Raw genomic sequence first — 14,277 nt, forward strand, 5'->3', positions numbered from 1 at the left:
AGTGCCCCACCATTTCCCAATAAAATATCCATGCAATTCTACATAGTCGATTTATAAGTTTAACTTTAATAAACTGACATTTAAATTCTATATAACAATGCTAGTATTAATGGCTAGTTTTAAATAATGAAATTTTGAGGACAGAATGCTTAATCCTAAAGTTACACACAACATGTTAACATATAGCTTTTCAAATGGTTACCCTCTCTCAATTATTCTTGAAGTGAAGATTCTATTAATAGAATAATAAGGCAATCAAGATCCTATTTTGAGGTGCAAGTTCACTTGCTTGTGTTATAAAATATTAAAAACCAAAGATTTTGTCAAGTAAACATTTATTTCTAACTAGTTTATTTACTTAATATTTTTCTGTTAGTCAACTAAATAGCTATATGTTGAGGTTCTTGTGCACTGCAGGAATTTCTTGCTTCCATGTATTAATTATATTCCATTGAATGTACTACATTGCAGAATTTTGACACCCATTCTATAAATTAATCAAAATACCAACTATATTTAGATGGAAATTCTTATATAATTTGGCATTATAATCTGTATTGAAGTTTCAGCCCATGAAGGTTTTTGATTATTGCTTTTTAATAACTTCATCTCACTGGATTTTAAAGAATACAATCCAATCTTAGAGTGTTTTACCTTACTACAAGAATGAGGCTATCACACTCCAGGTTTGAAGATTACTGCCAAGAAAGAGACCATCAAAGACTTAAGTATTTATACCTGTTGTCACTGATAATATTTCAGAGTTAAGGAGTGTCTGTTTCTCAAGGTGAATTGAGTTGAATATAGGAAAATATCATTCTATTGATGGATGATCTCTGGTGGTCCTGGGATAGTAGATATTCCTCTATCCTGGTGCTCCTTGACCTCTCAGCAGCCTTCGATACCATTGACCATGGTATCCTTCTGCAATGGCTGGAGGGAGTGGGAGGCACCATTTTACAGTGGTTCTCCTCCTATCCCTCTGATCGTTTGCAATCAGTGTTAGTGGGGGGGGGCAGAGGTCCACCCCTCAGCCTCTGTGGGGTGCTGCAGGGGTCTGTCCTCTCCCCCCTACTATTCAACATCTACATGAAGCCGCTGGGTACATCATCTGATGGCATGAGGTGAGATATCATCAGTATGCTGATGATACCCAGTTGTACATCTCTACCCCATGCCAATTCAGTGAAGCAGTGGATGTGATGTTCCAGTGCTTGGAAGCTGTAGGGGTCAGTCTGGGGGCCAACAGGCTGAAGCTCAACCCATACAAGACCAAGTGGCTGTGGGCATTTCCTCCTAAGGACTATTCGATCTGTCTATCCATTGTTCTGGGGGGGAGGGCATTGACCCCCTCAGATAGGGTTCGCAACTTAGGTGTCCTTCTAGGTCCACAGCTGAGCATTGATCAACACCTCTCAACTATGGCCATGGGGACCTTTGTCCAGGTCCACCTGATTTACCAGTTGCAGCCCTATTTGGACCAGGAGGCTTTACTCACAGTCTCTCAGGCCCTCATCACTTCCCATCTTGATTATTTCAATGCGCTCTACATGAGACTCCAAATTGTCCAGAATGCAGCTGCGCGAACTGTCATGGGTGTACCTACGCTCTGCGAGCTGCACTGGCTTCCTATTAGTCTCCGGGCACAATTCAAGGTGTTGGTTATTACCTATAAAGCTCTATATGGCTCAGGCCCAGACTATTTACGGGACCATCTCTTGCCGCATACCTCCCAGAAACATATAAGAGCACACAGAGTTGGCCTCCTCCAGGTCCGATCGACTAAGCAATGCATGTTGTTGGGGCCGCAGGGGAGGGTCTTCTCTGTTGCTGCCCCAACTCTATGGAATCAACTACCCCTGTGAGGTCCATACTGCTTTCCATAAGGCCATAAAGGCCTGGCGGCAATTATTTATTTATTTATTGATTTGATTTGATTTGATTTGTATGCCGCCCCTCTCTGTAGACTCGGGGCGGCTCACAACACAATAAAAACAGTTCCTGACAAATCTAATAATTTACAATTTAAAATTTAAAATAGTTAAAAAACCCCATTTTTAAGCAGACATACCTACAAACATACCATACATAAATTATATAGGCCCAGGGGAGATATCTCAGTTCCCCCATGCCTGACGACAAAGGTGGGTTTTAAGGAGTTTGCGAAAGGCAAGGAGGGTATGGGCAGTTCTAATCTCTGGGGAGAACTGGTTCCAGAGAGTCGGGGCCGCCACAGAGAAGGCTCTTACCCTGGGGCCCGCCAACCGACATTGTTTAGTTGACGAGACCTGGAGAAGGCCCACTCTGTGGGACCTAATCGGTCGCTGGGATTCGTGCAGCAGAAGGCGGTCTAGGAGATATTCTGGTCCGATGCCATGAAGGGCTTTATAGGTCATAACCAACACTTTGAATTGTTACTGGAAATTGATCGGCAACCAATGCAGACTGCGGAGTGTTGGTGTGACATGGGCATACCTGGGGAAGCCCATGACTGCTCTCGCAGCTGCATTCTGCACGATCTGAAGTTTCCGAACACTTTTCAAAGGTAACCCCATGTAGAGAGCGTTACAGTAGTCGAACCTCGAGGTGATGAGGGCATGAGTGACTGTGAGCAGTGAGTCCCGGTCCAAATAGGGCCGCAACTGGTGCACCAGGCGAACCTGGGCAAACGCCCCCCTCACTACAGCTGAAGGATGGTTCTCTAATGTGATTGTGGATTGAGAAGGACGCCCAAGTTGCGGAACCTCTCTGAGGGGGTCAATAATCCCCCCCCCCAGGATGATAGATGGACAGATGGAATTGTCCTTGGGAGGCAAAACCCACAGCCACTCCGTCTTATCCGGGTTGAGCTTAATTAACAACTATCATGGCCAAATTGTAGGAATGTTATGTATGTATAAATTGTTGTGTTATGCTGTGAGCCGCCCCGAGTCTGCGGAGAGGGGCGGCATACAAATCTAAATAATAAATAAATAAATAAATAAATAAATAAATAAATAAATAAATAAAATAAGTATGCTGATTATTTAGTTTATTATGGGTTTTAATCTGGTTTTATTGTTCAATTGAATATTTGACTTCTTTTTAATTGGTTTTTTTTGTATTTTATATTGTTATAAGCCGCCCTGAGTCCTTCAGGATTGGGCGACTTAGAAGTCAAATTAAATTTAAATACATACATACATTAAAATACATACATACATACATTGCACAAATTTCACACCAAGGATAGTGCATACTCAGTCATGACATGGGAATATATGAGGTTATGTTTACCATTCATCTTATTGAAAACAGTACATACTGCTCCCCAAAACATTTTTCTTAATCTTCTGGTAAGACCACCAACACTATTGCCTGCATACCATTCAGTCTCTAACCCCCTGAGTCTCATCTTGCTTATTTCCTAACAAGCCAGATCTGGAATGTTTATATCACTAGCTAGCAAAATGCACTTTCTCATAAATACAACACTATATCCATGCTTTTGCGGCCGTTAGCAAAGTGTCTACAATATAGACATTAATGTAGTGTACATTGCCACATCTTTTCTTGGATAGACTGGAATTGTGCTAGCTCCCATCTACATGGCTTTAGTTTCTCAAGCAGCCTCCTTCCTTCTCCTACTCTTCTATTTTCATTGAATCTTCTATCAATACCCCCAAAGATCTAGATTTAGCTAATAGAATATCTGGGTATTTTGCTGAATAAATAAACATGTATTTCAGCTAATAGCACATTTTTACATTAGTCAAATTACTTCTATTTTATTTCAACCAATATCTATGTTGATCTCTAAAATTCAATTAACACACTCCTACATCAAACATACTCCCACATCTTATTCTGTCAGAGGCAGCAAATTCCACAGGTAGAACTTGGTTGCTTCACTTGAAATTTTCTGTGGGCAGAAACTAATAGTTAATGGAAAAATAATTGATTTGTTGCTGGACGCATTTTCCTTGTTATTTGAATTATATGTCATAATTCTAATAACCTTTTATATTTACACCTTTTACTAGTGATACTTTTCAATTGAGTTGTAAAATTATTATTGTGTAGTGTTTGTGCACACACATATGCATACACACCTCTACATACACATGCACTGTGACAATTTAAGAACCACTAGTTGGATTAATTTGCAAAAAATATAAAACATGCTTTGTTGTTGGAAGCCGCTCCGAGTCTTTGGAGAGGGGCGGCATACAAATCTAATAAATAATAATAATCATCATCACATATTTTTCAGTCTTCATAATGAAGAGAATAATAATGTGATGTTGCAGAGTTTTTTCAATAAAATTTATAGTAAAGCTATTGCTACTTTCTAATATAATTGTCTGGTGTAAAAACTACCCTAAACTCTTAGACAATAATAAAAGCATGTGGAATAAGTGCCAGAACAGAATTTTTTTAAAAATAGCAAAAAAACATAATTGATGCTATAATTTTTTATGAATGCTGAGAAACTCTGATGTGGTCAGGCTTCCTGCAATTACCATCATAAACATATTTTAAAGTGTACATTTTTTGTAAATCTTCCTTAGCCCAAGGACATAATCTTTCGGTTTGCCTGACAAGGTGTGATAAAGGGTATGAAAGTCATGCCTGACTTAAAATGTTGATGAAGGACTAGCTAATTGAGTACAAGTGAATATTAAAATGAAAACTGGAGAATGTTGTGCTTAAAATCCTGATGATTATATTAATGTGCATGCTAATGAAGAAGGAAAAATGTTTGTTATTTGGTGTTGAAATTTAAAGCTGTTACTGTATTGATTATTAATACTTTTTATATTGTAAAAAGAAGTTGTTGCTACACAATAATTGCTGATTGATGTCATTGTTCATGTTGTCTGATATGCTGTTAAACATTGTGCCATCAAACTGGAAAAGTTTTATAGAAATAATTAATACATTTAAAGTAGAACAGAAAGCAATTAATGTCATATAAACTTATGCCCATTGAGATAAGCGGTGCTGTTACAAATTTCATTATTTCTTCCCATCCTTATTTTATGCTGAATTCTAAGTTTTATTGCCAAATACCTGACAGCCAGATTGGAAACAAGCCAGAACTGTCAAAGTATAACAACTCTGACTATTTCAATCTGCTACATTATAATGTTCCTCGTGGAAATTTAATAAGGAGTGTGTACTCAGACAGAATCTTTGCATGAAAGGGATAGATTGAATTTAATTGTTCTTATTAAATGTAAAAAAGGGAATTTCTTTTACATTCTCTACCCTAGTTGTACACAAGACATATTATCTTGGTTGTTTGGATATTTATAAGAAAATGGGAATGCATGTATTCTTGGTAAATGAAATAGGAAAAGGAAAGGTCATGCAAATACCTTAGAGTGCTACTTCAGCATGGCATAAATCATATCTTATCAGTAATTCCCAAGGTGAAAACTTCACATCTTATAAATTGTTATAAAATGTAGGATTCTTTGGGAAGAGCCAATACAAAATGGCATAAGAAGGTCAGCTTACATATTGATAAAGATAAGTAAATTCACACTTTTAAAAGTTGGAAATACCATTCTGTTATAGCAATATACACAAGTCATATTGCCAGTGGTTCCATAGCTCTAAGTGGGAAGGACGTTATCAAGTAATGCAAACATTGGTCAAGTCTTCCAAGGTATCACTTTTAACTTTTTCAAATGCCCGTGAAAGCTTTTCGAGAAATATGTGAAATGCTCATATCATTTTCTAGCAAAAGAAATTATCTGTTGATGCTAGAAAAATTGTAATAAATTATCTTCTTTCCTTAAAAGCGGTGCATCAGTATTAGTCACATTTAATAAAATAAGTCCACGGTAGTTATTGGTCTTTTCTCCTGTTTTCTTTTGGTTTGGGAGAAAAATCAGTGTGTTTGAAAGAAAAATAAATAAGGCCTTTATAATCAATGAGAAATTACTGAGTGTGGTTTCTAGGTTATAGTAGCAACCTTTATGCAAATCTGAATACTATTTTTGATTTTTTTTTTCTTCTGGCTGTACTTGTTAAATCAAATAAAACAGTAGATTATTCATTATTAATGTTATACTCTTGGAAGAGCTCTGGCCTTTTGTACATAAATCAGCAGTCCTACATATGATCTTTAAATTATATATCCTTTTGAAAGTAGAAATGATTTGAAAAACATCTCATGAGATACAATTGATACAGTTTGCTGTGGAATTTAAATGGTAAAAACAGATTTTCTGATAAATTCATAGAATTATAGTTTATGCTAACATTTCCTGAAAGTTAGTGGAGAAAACAGTAGGGAAGGTTGCATGCTGCTGCTGCCGCCTGCTGAGAAGACTTCCTCTCGTCTCTTGGGGCTGCCTGCCAAGGATAGCTCAATCTCTATGATTGGAATAGAAATGGAGCTTACATCCAAAAGAGCTGAATTTAGTGGGATGCAGACGCAGATCCCTAACATCTGTGTTCTGTTCCCATTGTCTGCCAGTACAGTTCTCTTCCACATAGAGAGGGGAGCTGTATTCTGCAGGCAGCTCTTTCAATCTGGTCCATTTCACAACCCAGTAGATCACTTAATAACCACAAACAGAAGTATGAGGATTGTAGTCATTGAACAAAGTTGACATGAATGTCTTGCCTAATGATTACCTCACTCAGTGACTGAGATTCCAGTATCAGTTGTGGGTATAATTGAGAATTACCTGTACAGATTTTATTACAAATAAGTTTCACTATATTTAGGAACCTTGTCTTCCTTGAAAGTCACATAGCTTTATATCTTTAACTTCTTATGAAAAACCAAATTATGTTGACTAAGCAGCAAAAATCTGCATAGGTTTTGAGTTGGGTACAGAGCTTCCATTTCCCCACTGTTTTCACCTGTCAGTGAAAGTTATAATCTTTGAATCAACAACATATCCTTGTAGGCACCGGTGGGCTATGAGCCAAAACACTAAATTTAATTGCTCGCCGCCGCAGCTCATAAGTTCTTGCGGGACCAGCACAATTTTGCTGCTGCACCTGTGGAGGAAGAAAAATCACGGCACAGAACTGCGGGTGTGCTTGTGTTTTAGCAAGATTTTTTTTGCTTCAGCGCATGCTGAAACATAGGCACACCTGTGGCTCTGTGCACGATTTTGCTTCCTCCACAGATGCAGCAGAAAAATCACACTGGTCCCACAAGAAGGTACGAGCCGTGGTGGCGAGTGCAGTTTAGCCCACCGCTGCTTGTAGAATTCTGAAAACTTATAGCTCCGTTCATTTGGAAATTCTGCAAATAAATCAGGATCCTATCAGAGTCGATCCCAGGGAAGGGGGGGGAGGAGTGGCTATTATAACCAGAGAGAGCCTTTGCTTGTGTAGACTCGTTGCTCCAGAGATTGCGGGTTGTGAGTCCCTCCTGGTGAAGTTGAACTAAGGGTTCAGGTGGGCTTGTTGCTCACGTACCTGTCTCGCAGCTGCGTGTCAACAGCCCTACCTGTGCTGCTCAAGGAGGTAGCCGGGTTGGCGGTGGGGTTCCCCAGACTCATTGTTTTGGGGGACTTTAACCTGCCGTCGCTCGGCAAAACCTCTGGGTGAGCGCAGGAGTTCATGGCCACCATGACAGCCATGGACCTGACTCAAGTAATACAGGGTCCAACTCACGAGGGGGGGCACGCACCCGACATGGTATTCCTCTCTGAGCAATTGAGTAATGGTCTGAGACTAAGGGGCTTAGCAGTGTTGCCTTTGTCATGGTCAGACCATTTTCTATTGTGGCTTAAATTCCTGGCTCCAATCCTTCCCTGCAGGGAGGCGTAACCGACTAGGTGGTTCCGCCCCAGATGCCTGATGGACCCAGAGGGCTTTCAGAGGGCGCTTGGGGTTATTCCAGATGCACTCATCCACAGTTCGGCAGAGTCTCTTGCTGATGCCTGGAACAAGGCTACAGCGGAGGGTCTTGACCGGATTGCGCCATTGCGACCTCTCTGTGGCGCTAGACCCCGTAGAGCTCCATGGTTCAACAAGGCGCTCTGGGAGTTGAAACGCCAGAAGAGACGTCTAGAGAAACAATGGAGGAAGAGTAAGTCCGAATCCAATCAAACACTTGTAAGAGCTTTTATTAAGACTTACAAAGTAGCGCTCAAGGCGGCAAGATGCACGTATCATGCCGCCTTGATTGCATCAGCGGAATCTCCGGCCGCTCTGTTTAGGGTGACCCACTCCCTTCTTAATCAGGGGGGAGTTGGGGAGCCCTTGTAGAGTAGTGCCGAGGACTTTAACACATTTTCCGCTGATAAAGTCGCTCAGATCTGGGCGGACCTTGACTCCGATTGGATAACAGAGTTGACTGACAACGAGTCAGTCGAGGTGACTGGGGCCGTACTTGTCCATCTGTCTCGGAGGAGTTTGATCTGGTGACACCTGATGAAGTGGACAAGGCCATTTGAGCTGTGCGTTCCACCACCTGTTTACTGGATCCGTGTTCCTCTTGGCTGGTTTTGGCCAGCAGGGAGGAGGGTCCAGGAGATTGTCAATGCTTCTCTGAGGAGGGGGGCCTTTCTGGCTCCCTGGATCCAGCCATTCTTAACAACTATCGTCCAGTCTCCAGCCTTCCCTTTATGGGGAAGGTTGTTGAGAAGGTGGTGGCGCTCCAACTCCAAAGATCCTTGGAAGAAGCCGATTATCTAGGCCCTCAGCAGTCAGGATTCAGGCCCGGCTACAGCAAGGAAAATGCTTTGGTTGTGCTGATGGATGATCTCTGGCAGGCCCGGGACAGGGGTTTATCCTCTGTCCTTGTGCTTCTCGACCTCTCAGTGGCTTTCGATACTTCGACCATTGTATCCTTCTGCGCCGGCTGGGGGGGTTGAGAGTGGGAGGCACTGTTCTTCAGTGGTTCTCATCCTACCTCTCTGGCCGGTCGCACTCGGTGTTAGTGGGGGGGTCAGAAGTTGACTTCTAGGTTGCTCCCTTGCGGGGTGCCTCACGGGTCGGTCCTCTCCCCCCTGATATTTAATATCTACAAGAAACCACTGGGTGAAATCATCCAAGGACATGGGGTGAGGTATCATCAGTACGCTGATCATACCCAGCTTTACATCTCCACCCCATGTCCAGTCAACGAAGCAGTAGAAGTGATGTGCCAGTGCCTGGAGACTGTTAGGGTCTGGATGGGTGTCAACAGACTCAAACTTAACCCTGATAAGATGGAATGGCTGTGGGTTTTGCCTCCGAAGGACGCTCTCCACATGGGGCTACCTTTGAAGAGTGTTCGGAAACTTCGGACCGTGCAAAATGCAGCTGCGAGAGCAGTCATGGGATTCCCTAGGTATGCCCATGTCACACCAACACTCTGCATTGGTTGCCGATCAGTTTCCGGTCACAATTCAAAATATTGGTTATGACCTATAAAACCCTTCATGGCATCAGGCCAGAATATCTCCGAGACCACCTTTTGCCGCACGAGTCCAAGCGACCAGTTAGGTCCCACAGAGTTGGCCTTCTCCGTGTCCCGTCAACTAAACAATGTTGTCTGACAGGACCCAGGACCCATCTCTTTTTTTAAAAAAAAATAATAATATTTTTATTAATTTTTTAAAATGTAAGACAAAACAAGACATACAACAGTTAACATATAGATGAGCTACAATTGCTCTGCTTATAGAAGTCTTCTTAGTACAGAAAAAAACCCTAATTCTAATTTAGATCAATACAGAAAAATAATCTTATCAATGAAATATCACTATATAATCAGTAATAATGTAATCTGGCCCCCGGATCTTTGCGCCTGACGTTGTGAGGCAATCCTGCCCCAGGCGCAGCGGCGAACACCCCCTCCGATGCACGGAGACCCCCTGTTCTTGATCGGACTCTCTGGGTCCGATCGTACCGCTGAATCATGACCACCAGGGCAAAAACGGAGGTCTGGGGACAGAGCTCCGTCTCCAGCCTCCCAACGCGGCTCGCAGCTACCAGAAGTCTTGGGTCTTCCTAATTTCCTTGTTTGTAATTTCCTTTAACCATTTTTCTACCTTATTCCAATAAATCTTGGATTTTGGGCATGTCCACCATGCGTGGAAATATGTGCCAATTTCTTTTTTACATTTCCAACAAATATGTGAAGCACTTGGAAACATCTTTGAAATCCTATTTGGTGGCAGATGCCACCTATAGAACATCTTAATTTGATTTTCTTTAAAGGAGAGTGATTTAGTTATTTTCCAATTGTATATCCAAACCTTTTCCCATGTATCTAGGTTTATTTCTTTTCCAAAATTTTTACACCAACTGATCATATTATCTTTTAATATCCAACCTATTGTCTTATAATTTATTAAATATTTATATAACTTCCCAATCAATTTTTCTTGGTTTTGAATTAGTAATTTCCCGAGTATATTATTAACCTTCTTAAAAAGAAATATTCTTGCATTTTTTTGGTATCTAGAATTAATCTGGGCGTATTGCCACCAATCTTTTTCTAACCCTAATTCCTGTAATTCTTGTTTTGTTTTCAGATTTAATTGGTTATCAAGAATATCTGTATATTTCCATATTTTACCTTCTTTTAATAAATTAGGGTAGGAAATAGCTTCCATTCTGACATTACTAGAAAATGATTTTTTAAAATCTCATTCCAAACATCTATTAATGCCTTTCTAATTATGTTTCTTTTAAAATATGAATGGGTTTTGGACTTTTCATACCACACAAAGGCATGCCAACCTAGCATTAAATCATGGCCCTCTAAATTTAATAATCTTCTATTTTCCAAAGTTAGCCATTCTTTTATCCAAGATAGTGCTGCCGCCTGATAATATAACTTCCAGTTTGGGAAGATCTCCTTCTGATCTTCTAGTGAACTTTGTTTTATTCCTGGTTTCTTACCTTGCCATATAATTTTTTTAGTAATCTTAGTTAATTTTTTAAAAAACATTCCTCCTGGATTTATTGGGATTACCTGAAATAAAAACAGTACTTTGGGAAGAATATTCATTTTAATTGTAGAGATTCTTCCTACTAAGGATAGCTGTAAATTATTCCACATTTCCAAGTCTTTTTTAATTTGACCTAAAAGTTTTATATAATTATCATTTTTTAAAGATATAGCTTTGGCAGAGATCCAAATGCCCCAATATTTTTTTTGTCTTCATATTTGTTAATTTTTCTAATTGTTTTATCTGTAAATCCATCATGTTTTTTGGAAGTATTTGTGTCTTTTCCTTGTTAATTTTCAAACCTGCCACTTCTTCTATTAAGTCTATTAGTTTTAATATTGATGTCAAAGGGTCTTCTATTATAAAAACCACATCATTAGCAAATGCTTGGACTTTGTTTCTTTTTTAATCTTTAATCCTTTTATATTATTTTCTGTTCTTATTTTTATTAATAATGTTTCTAATGTTAAAATAAATAGTAAGGGTGATATAGGGCAACCTTGTCTGACTCCTCTTTGTATTTTTAATCTTTCTGTTTGTTCATTATTTATTATAATTTTTGCTGATTGATTGGAATAAATCGTGTCAATTATATTAAAAAATTTGGTTCCCATATTCATCTTATTTAATTGTATTTTCCTAAAAATCCAATATACGTTGTCAAATGCTTTTTTGGCATCAAGAAATACATCAGCATCCCAGCGTTGGCCTTCTCCGGGTCCCGTCAACTAAACAATGTTGTCTGGCGGGACCCAGGGGAAGAGCCTTTTCTGTGGCGGCCCCGACCCTCTGGAACCAGCTCCCCCCGGAGATTAGAATTGCCCCCATCCTCCTTGTCTTTCGTAAACTTCTTCAAACCTACCTCTGCCGCCAGGCATGGGGGAACTGAGATATCTCCCCCAGGCCTATATAGTTTATGCGTGGTATGTTGTGTGTATGTTTTCTTTTAATAAGGGGGTTTTAGTGACTTTTAATTATTAGATTTGTTATATACTGTGTTACTACTGTTGTGAGCTGCCCCGAGTCTACGGAGAGGGGCAGCATACAAATCTAATAAATTGAATTGAATTAAGAATAGAATTAGAGCTGAAATTATTTTGGTTCATGGTTTAGTATACCCCTATCATCCTATTAAAAAGCCTGAAAATTTGATTCAAAATAGGTCTGAAATATGCAGAATCTGAAATGCATCTATAAAAGAGTTGAGGTTCATAATAAACCATATAAACCATATTCTGTTTTCTTTCCAGAGGATCAAATTCCCCGTGGTTTTCCCACCATTGATATGGGACCACAGTTAAAGGTGGTTGAGCGCACTCGAACAGCCACTATGTTATGTGCAGCCAGCGGCAATCCTGATCCAGAAATAACATGGTTCAAAGATTTTTTACCTGTAGATACAAGCAACAACAATGGGCGCATTAAGCAATTACGATCAGGTAAGGTATTGTTACTGTTTTCAGTAATGCCTTAAATAATTCTTTCCTGGATTTTATTTTTGTTGTTTATGTTCTTTTTCCTTATTGGTGTGTTTGTTTGATTTTTTGGGTTGTGATTTATTCCCTACTCTTTTTTATGTTGTTGAGCGTGTTGTCCATGTCTGTATTATAGCCATAGTCTGTTCCCAAAATTTCTATAGTTTATTTCCAGAATGTTTTGCAGCTTCTGTTTATTCCACATTGCTCACTGCTGTGACTATAGTTTCAATTTTTTGTTGCTTTCTTTACTGCTTTTCAGCAGTATTTGACAGATCCATTTTCTCTTCTACCTTTTATCTATTATTATTATTATTATTATTATTATTATTATTATTATTATTATTATTATTGTCATCAGCATTGGACTTCAGGATATGCAAGGAGTACCAATGAGTATCCTCATCCAACCCAAATTTGTCATTTTTGATGTTTAAAATACTATATAACAATTGTGTTTTGTGAATTGTTTTCAACATTTGAAATTCACCAAAGATTAGCCAGTTGGGACGTATCTTCCTGCCATTCACTGATACATGAAACACATTACTTTTTTCTTGCATACAATTTTTAACCAACATTTTTTTAAAAAACCAAACAAAGTGCCGCTACAACGATAATAACTATCCTTGGGATATCCTTTGAAAGGAGAGATTATTATTGTTATGTTGATGGTTATGAATTGGCTAAAAGTTTTTTGATGTATCTAGCCACAGTAGTGATTCTGGAATTTCCTTAGTATTTCAGTATCTGGATCTACAGAAGCCTGCTTTTCGTGTAGAGTCCAGCTTTAGCAGCTCTTTTTCTTTCGCTGTTTCCCTACCAGATGGAATCCCTCCTCCTCTTCATGCAGCTTCATAATAATATAACTAATGTTTATAAGTTGTATGCTTTTCCCCATATAAAATATAAGGGATGGGAAATGTAACAAGGCTGCTTACTTCAGAAATAATAATGCTATAAAATCAGGTGATTCCCAGAACGTTTACCTTTCTGATATGTCCTGCAATGATGTTAAACCGTCTTGTTACCAACTTTTATGCTTGTTATGAGCAGACATGTGTAGAGTAAACCTCTTTTAATGTAAAACTAGAAGTGATTTTCACCTGTGACATAGATTTTTTAATATATAAAGCGTTAACTTGAAAAATTTTGTACCAAATTATAAGGAATATAATAATATTTTTATGCTGTCTCTCTTCTCTCCGTATTTAAATCTCCAGAATCTATTGGTAAGTGCTTAGTTCTGAAGCGCACTTCACCCCCACTAATTTTCATATGCAGAATACTATAATTATGGTATTATAATGCTTATTATTACTCTTAAAATGCATGGCATGCATTTTACTAACAGGGTAGTCACCAGATGTGATAGTAGTGCACACACAACCTTTCACAAAAATGATATTGTATAGAAACTCACAGTGAGAAAGAACAAAACACAAATGTCACGTAGATGTAGCAGAGTAAGTGAAAAAAGAATCCAAAATAAACTCAGTGTTTATTTTTATATAGTCTTTAGTATAAACTCTTCCCCCATCTTTCTGTTTCTGTTTTTCTCTCTCTTCCTCCAGTATCTCCTCCTCTTTTTCTTCCTAGATTCACTTCCTAAACTGTTATTATTAACTGTAGAATTATGAATTTTTAGGCTTTCAGACATACATATATATATATTATTCCTCAATAATCCCAAATGTAAGTTTTGTATGAATGAAGGAACTTCCCTGCCCTTGTCACCTCACCCCACTTCCAAAGATGATGGCTTCCCTGTTTTGGTATACTACTTTTTATTATGCCTAAATATATTCCTGTTTTGACAGTATAAAACAAGATTCCTTTAAGTCCTTATTTAATTCTATAACTCTAATTTGATTCTTCTTCCAAAGCCCTAGCCTCCTTCTTCT

General features: G+C 38.9%; 1 protein-coding gene across 1 annotated transcript in view; it reads left to right on the plus strand.

Annotated features, from left to right (window-relative positions):
- The window catches only part of PTPRD (protein tyrosine phosphatase receptor type D), a 450,382-nt gene that overhangs the window by 259,049 nt on the left and 177,056 nt on the right, over positions 1–14,277 (plus strand). Inside the window, exons 5-6 of the mRNA XM_070742569.1 lie at positions 12,149–12,337; positions 13,597–13,605. Coding sequence (XP_070598670.1) covers positions 12,149–12,337; positions 13,597–13,605 — 198 coding nt within the window. The remainder of the gene's footprint in view (positions 1–12,148; positions 12,338–13,596; positions 13,606–14,277) is intronic.

This window comes from Erythrolamprus reginae, chromosome 2 (genome assembly GCF_031021105.1).
Source record: "Erythrolamprus reginae isolate rEryReg1 chromosome 2, rEryReg1.hap1, whole genome shotgun sequence".
Lineage (NCBI taxonomy): Eukaryota > Metazoa > Chordata > Lepidosauria > Squamata > Dipsadidae > Erythrolamprus > Erythrolamprus reginae.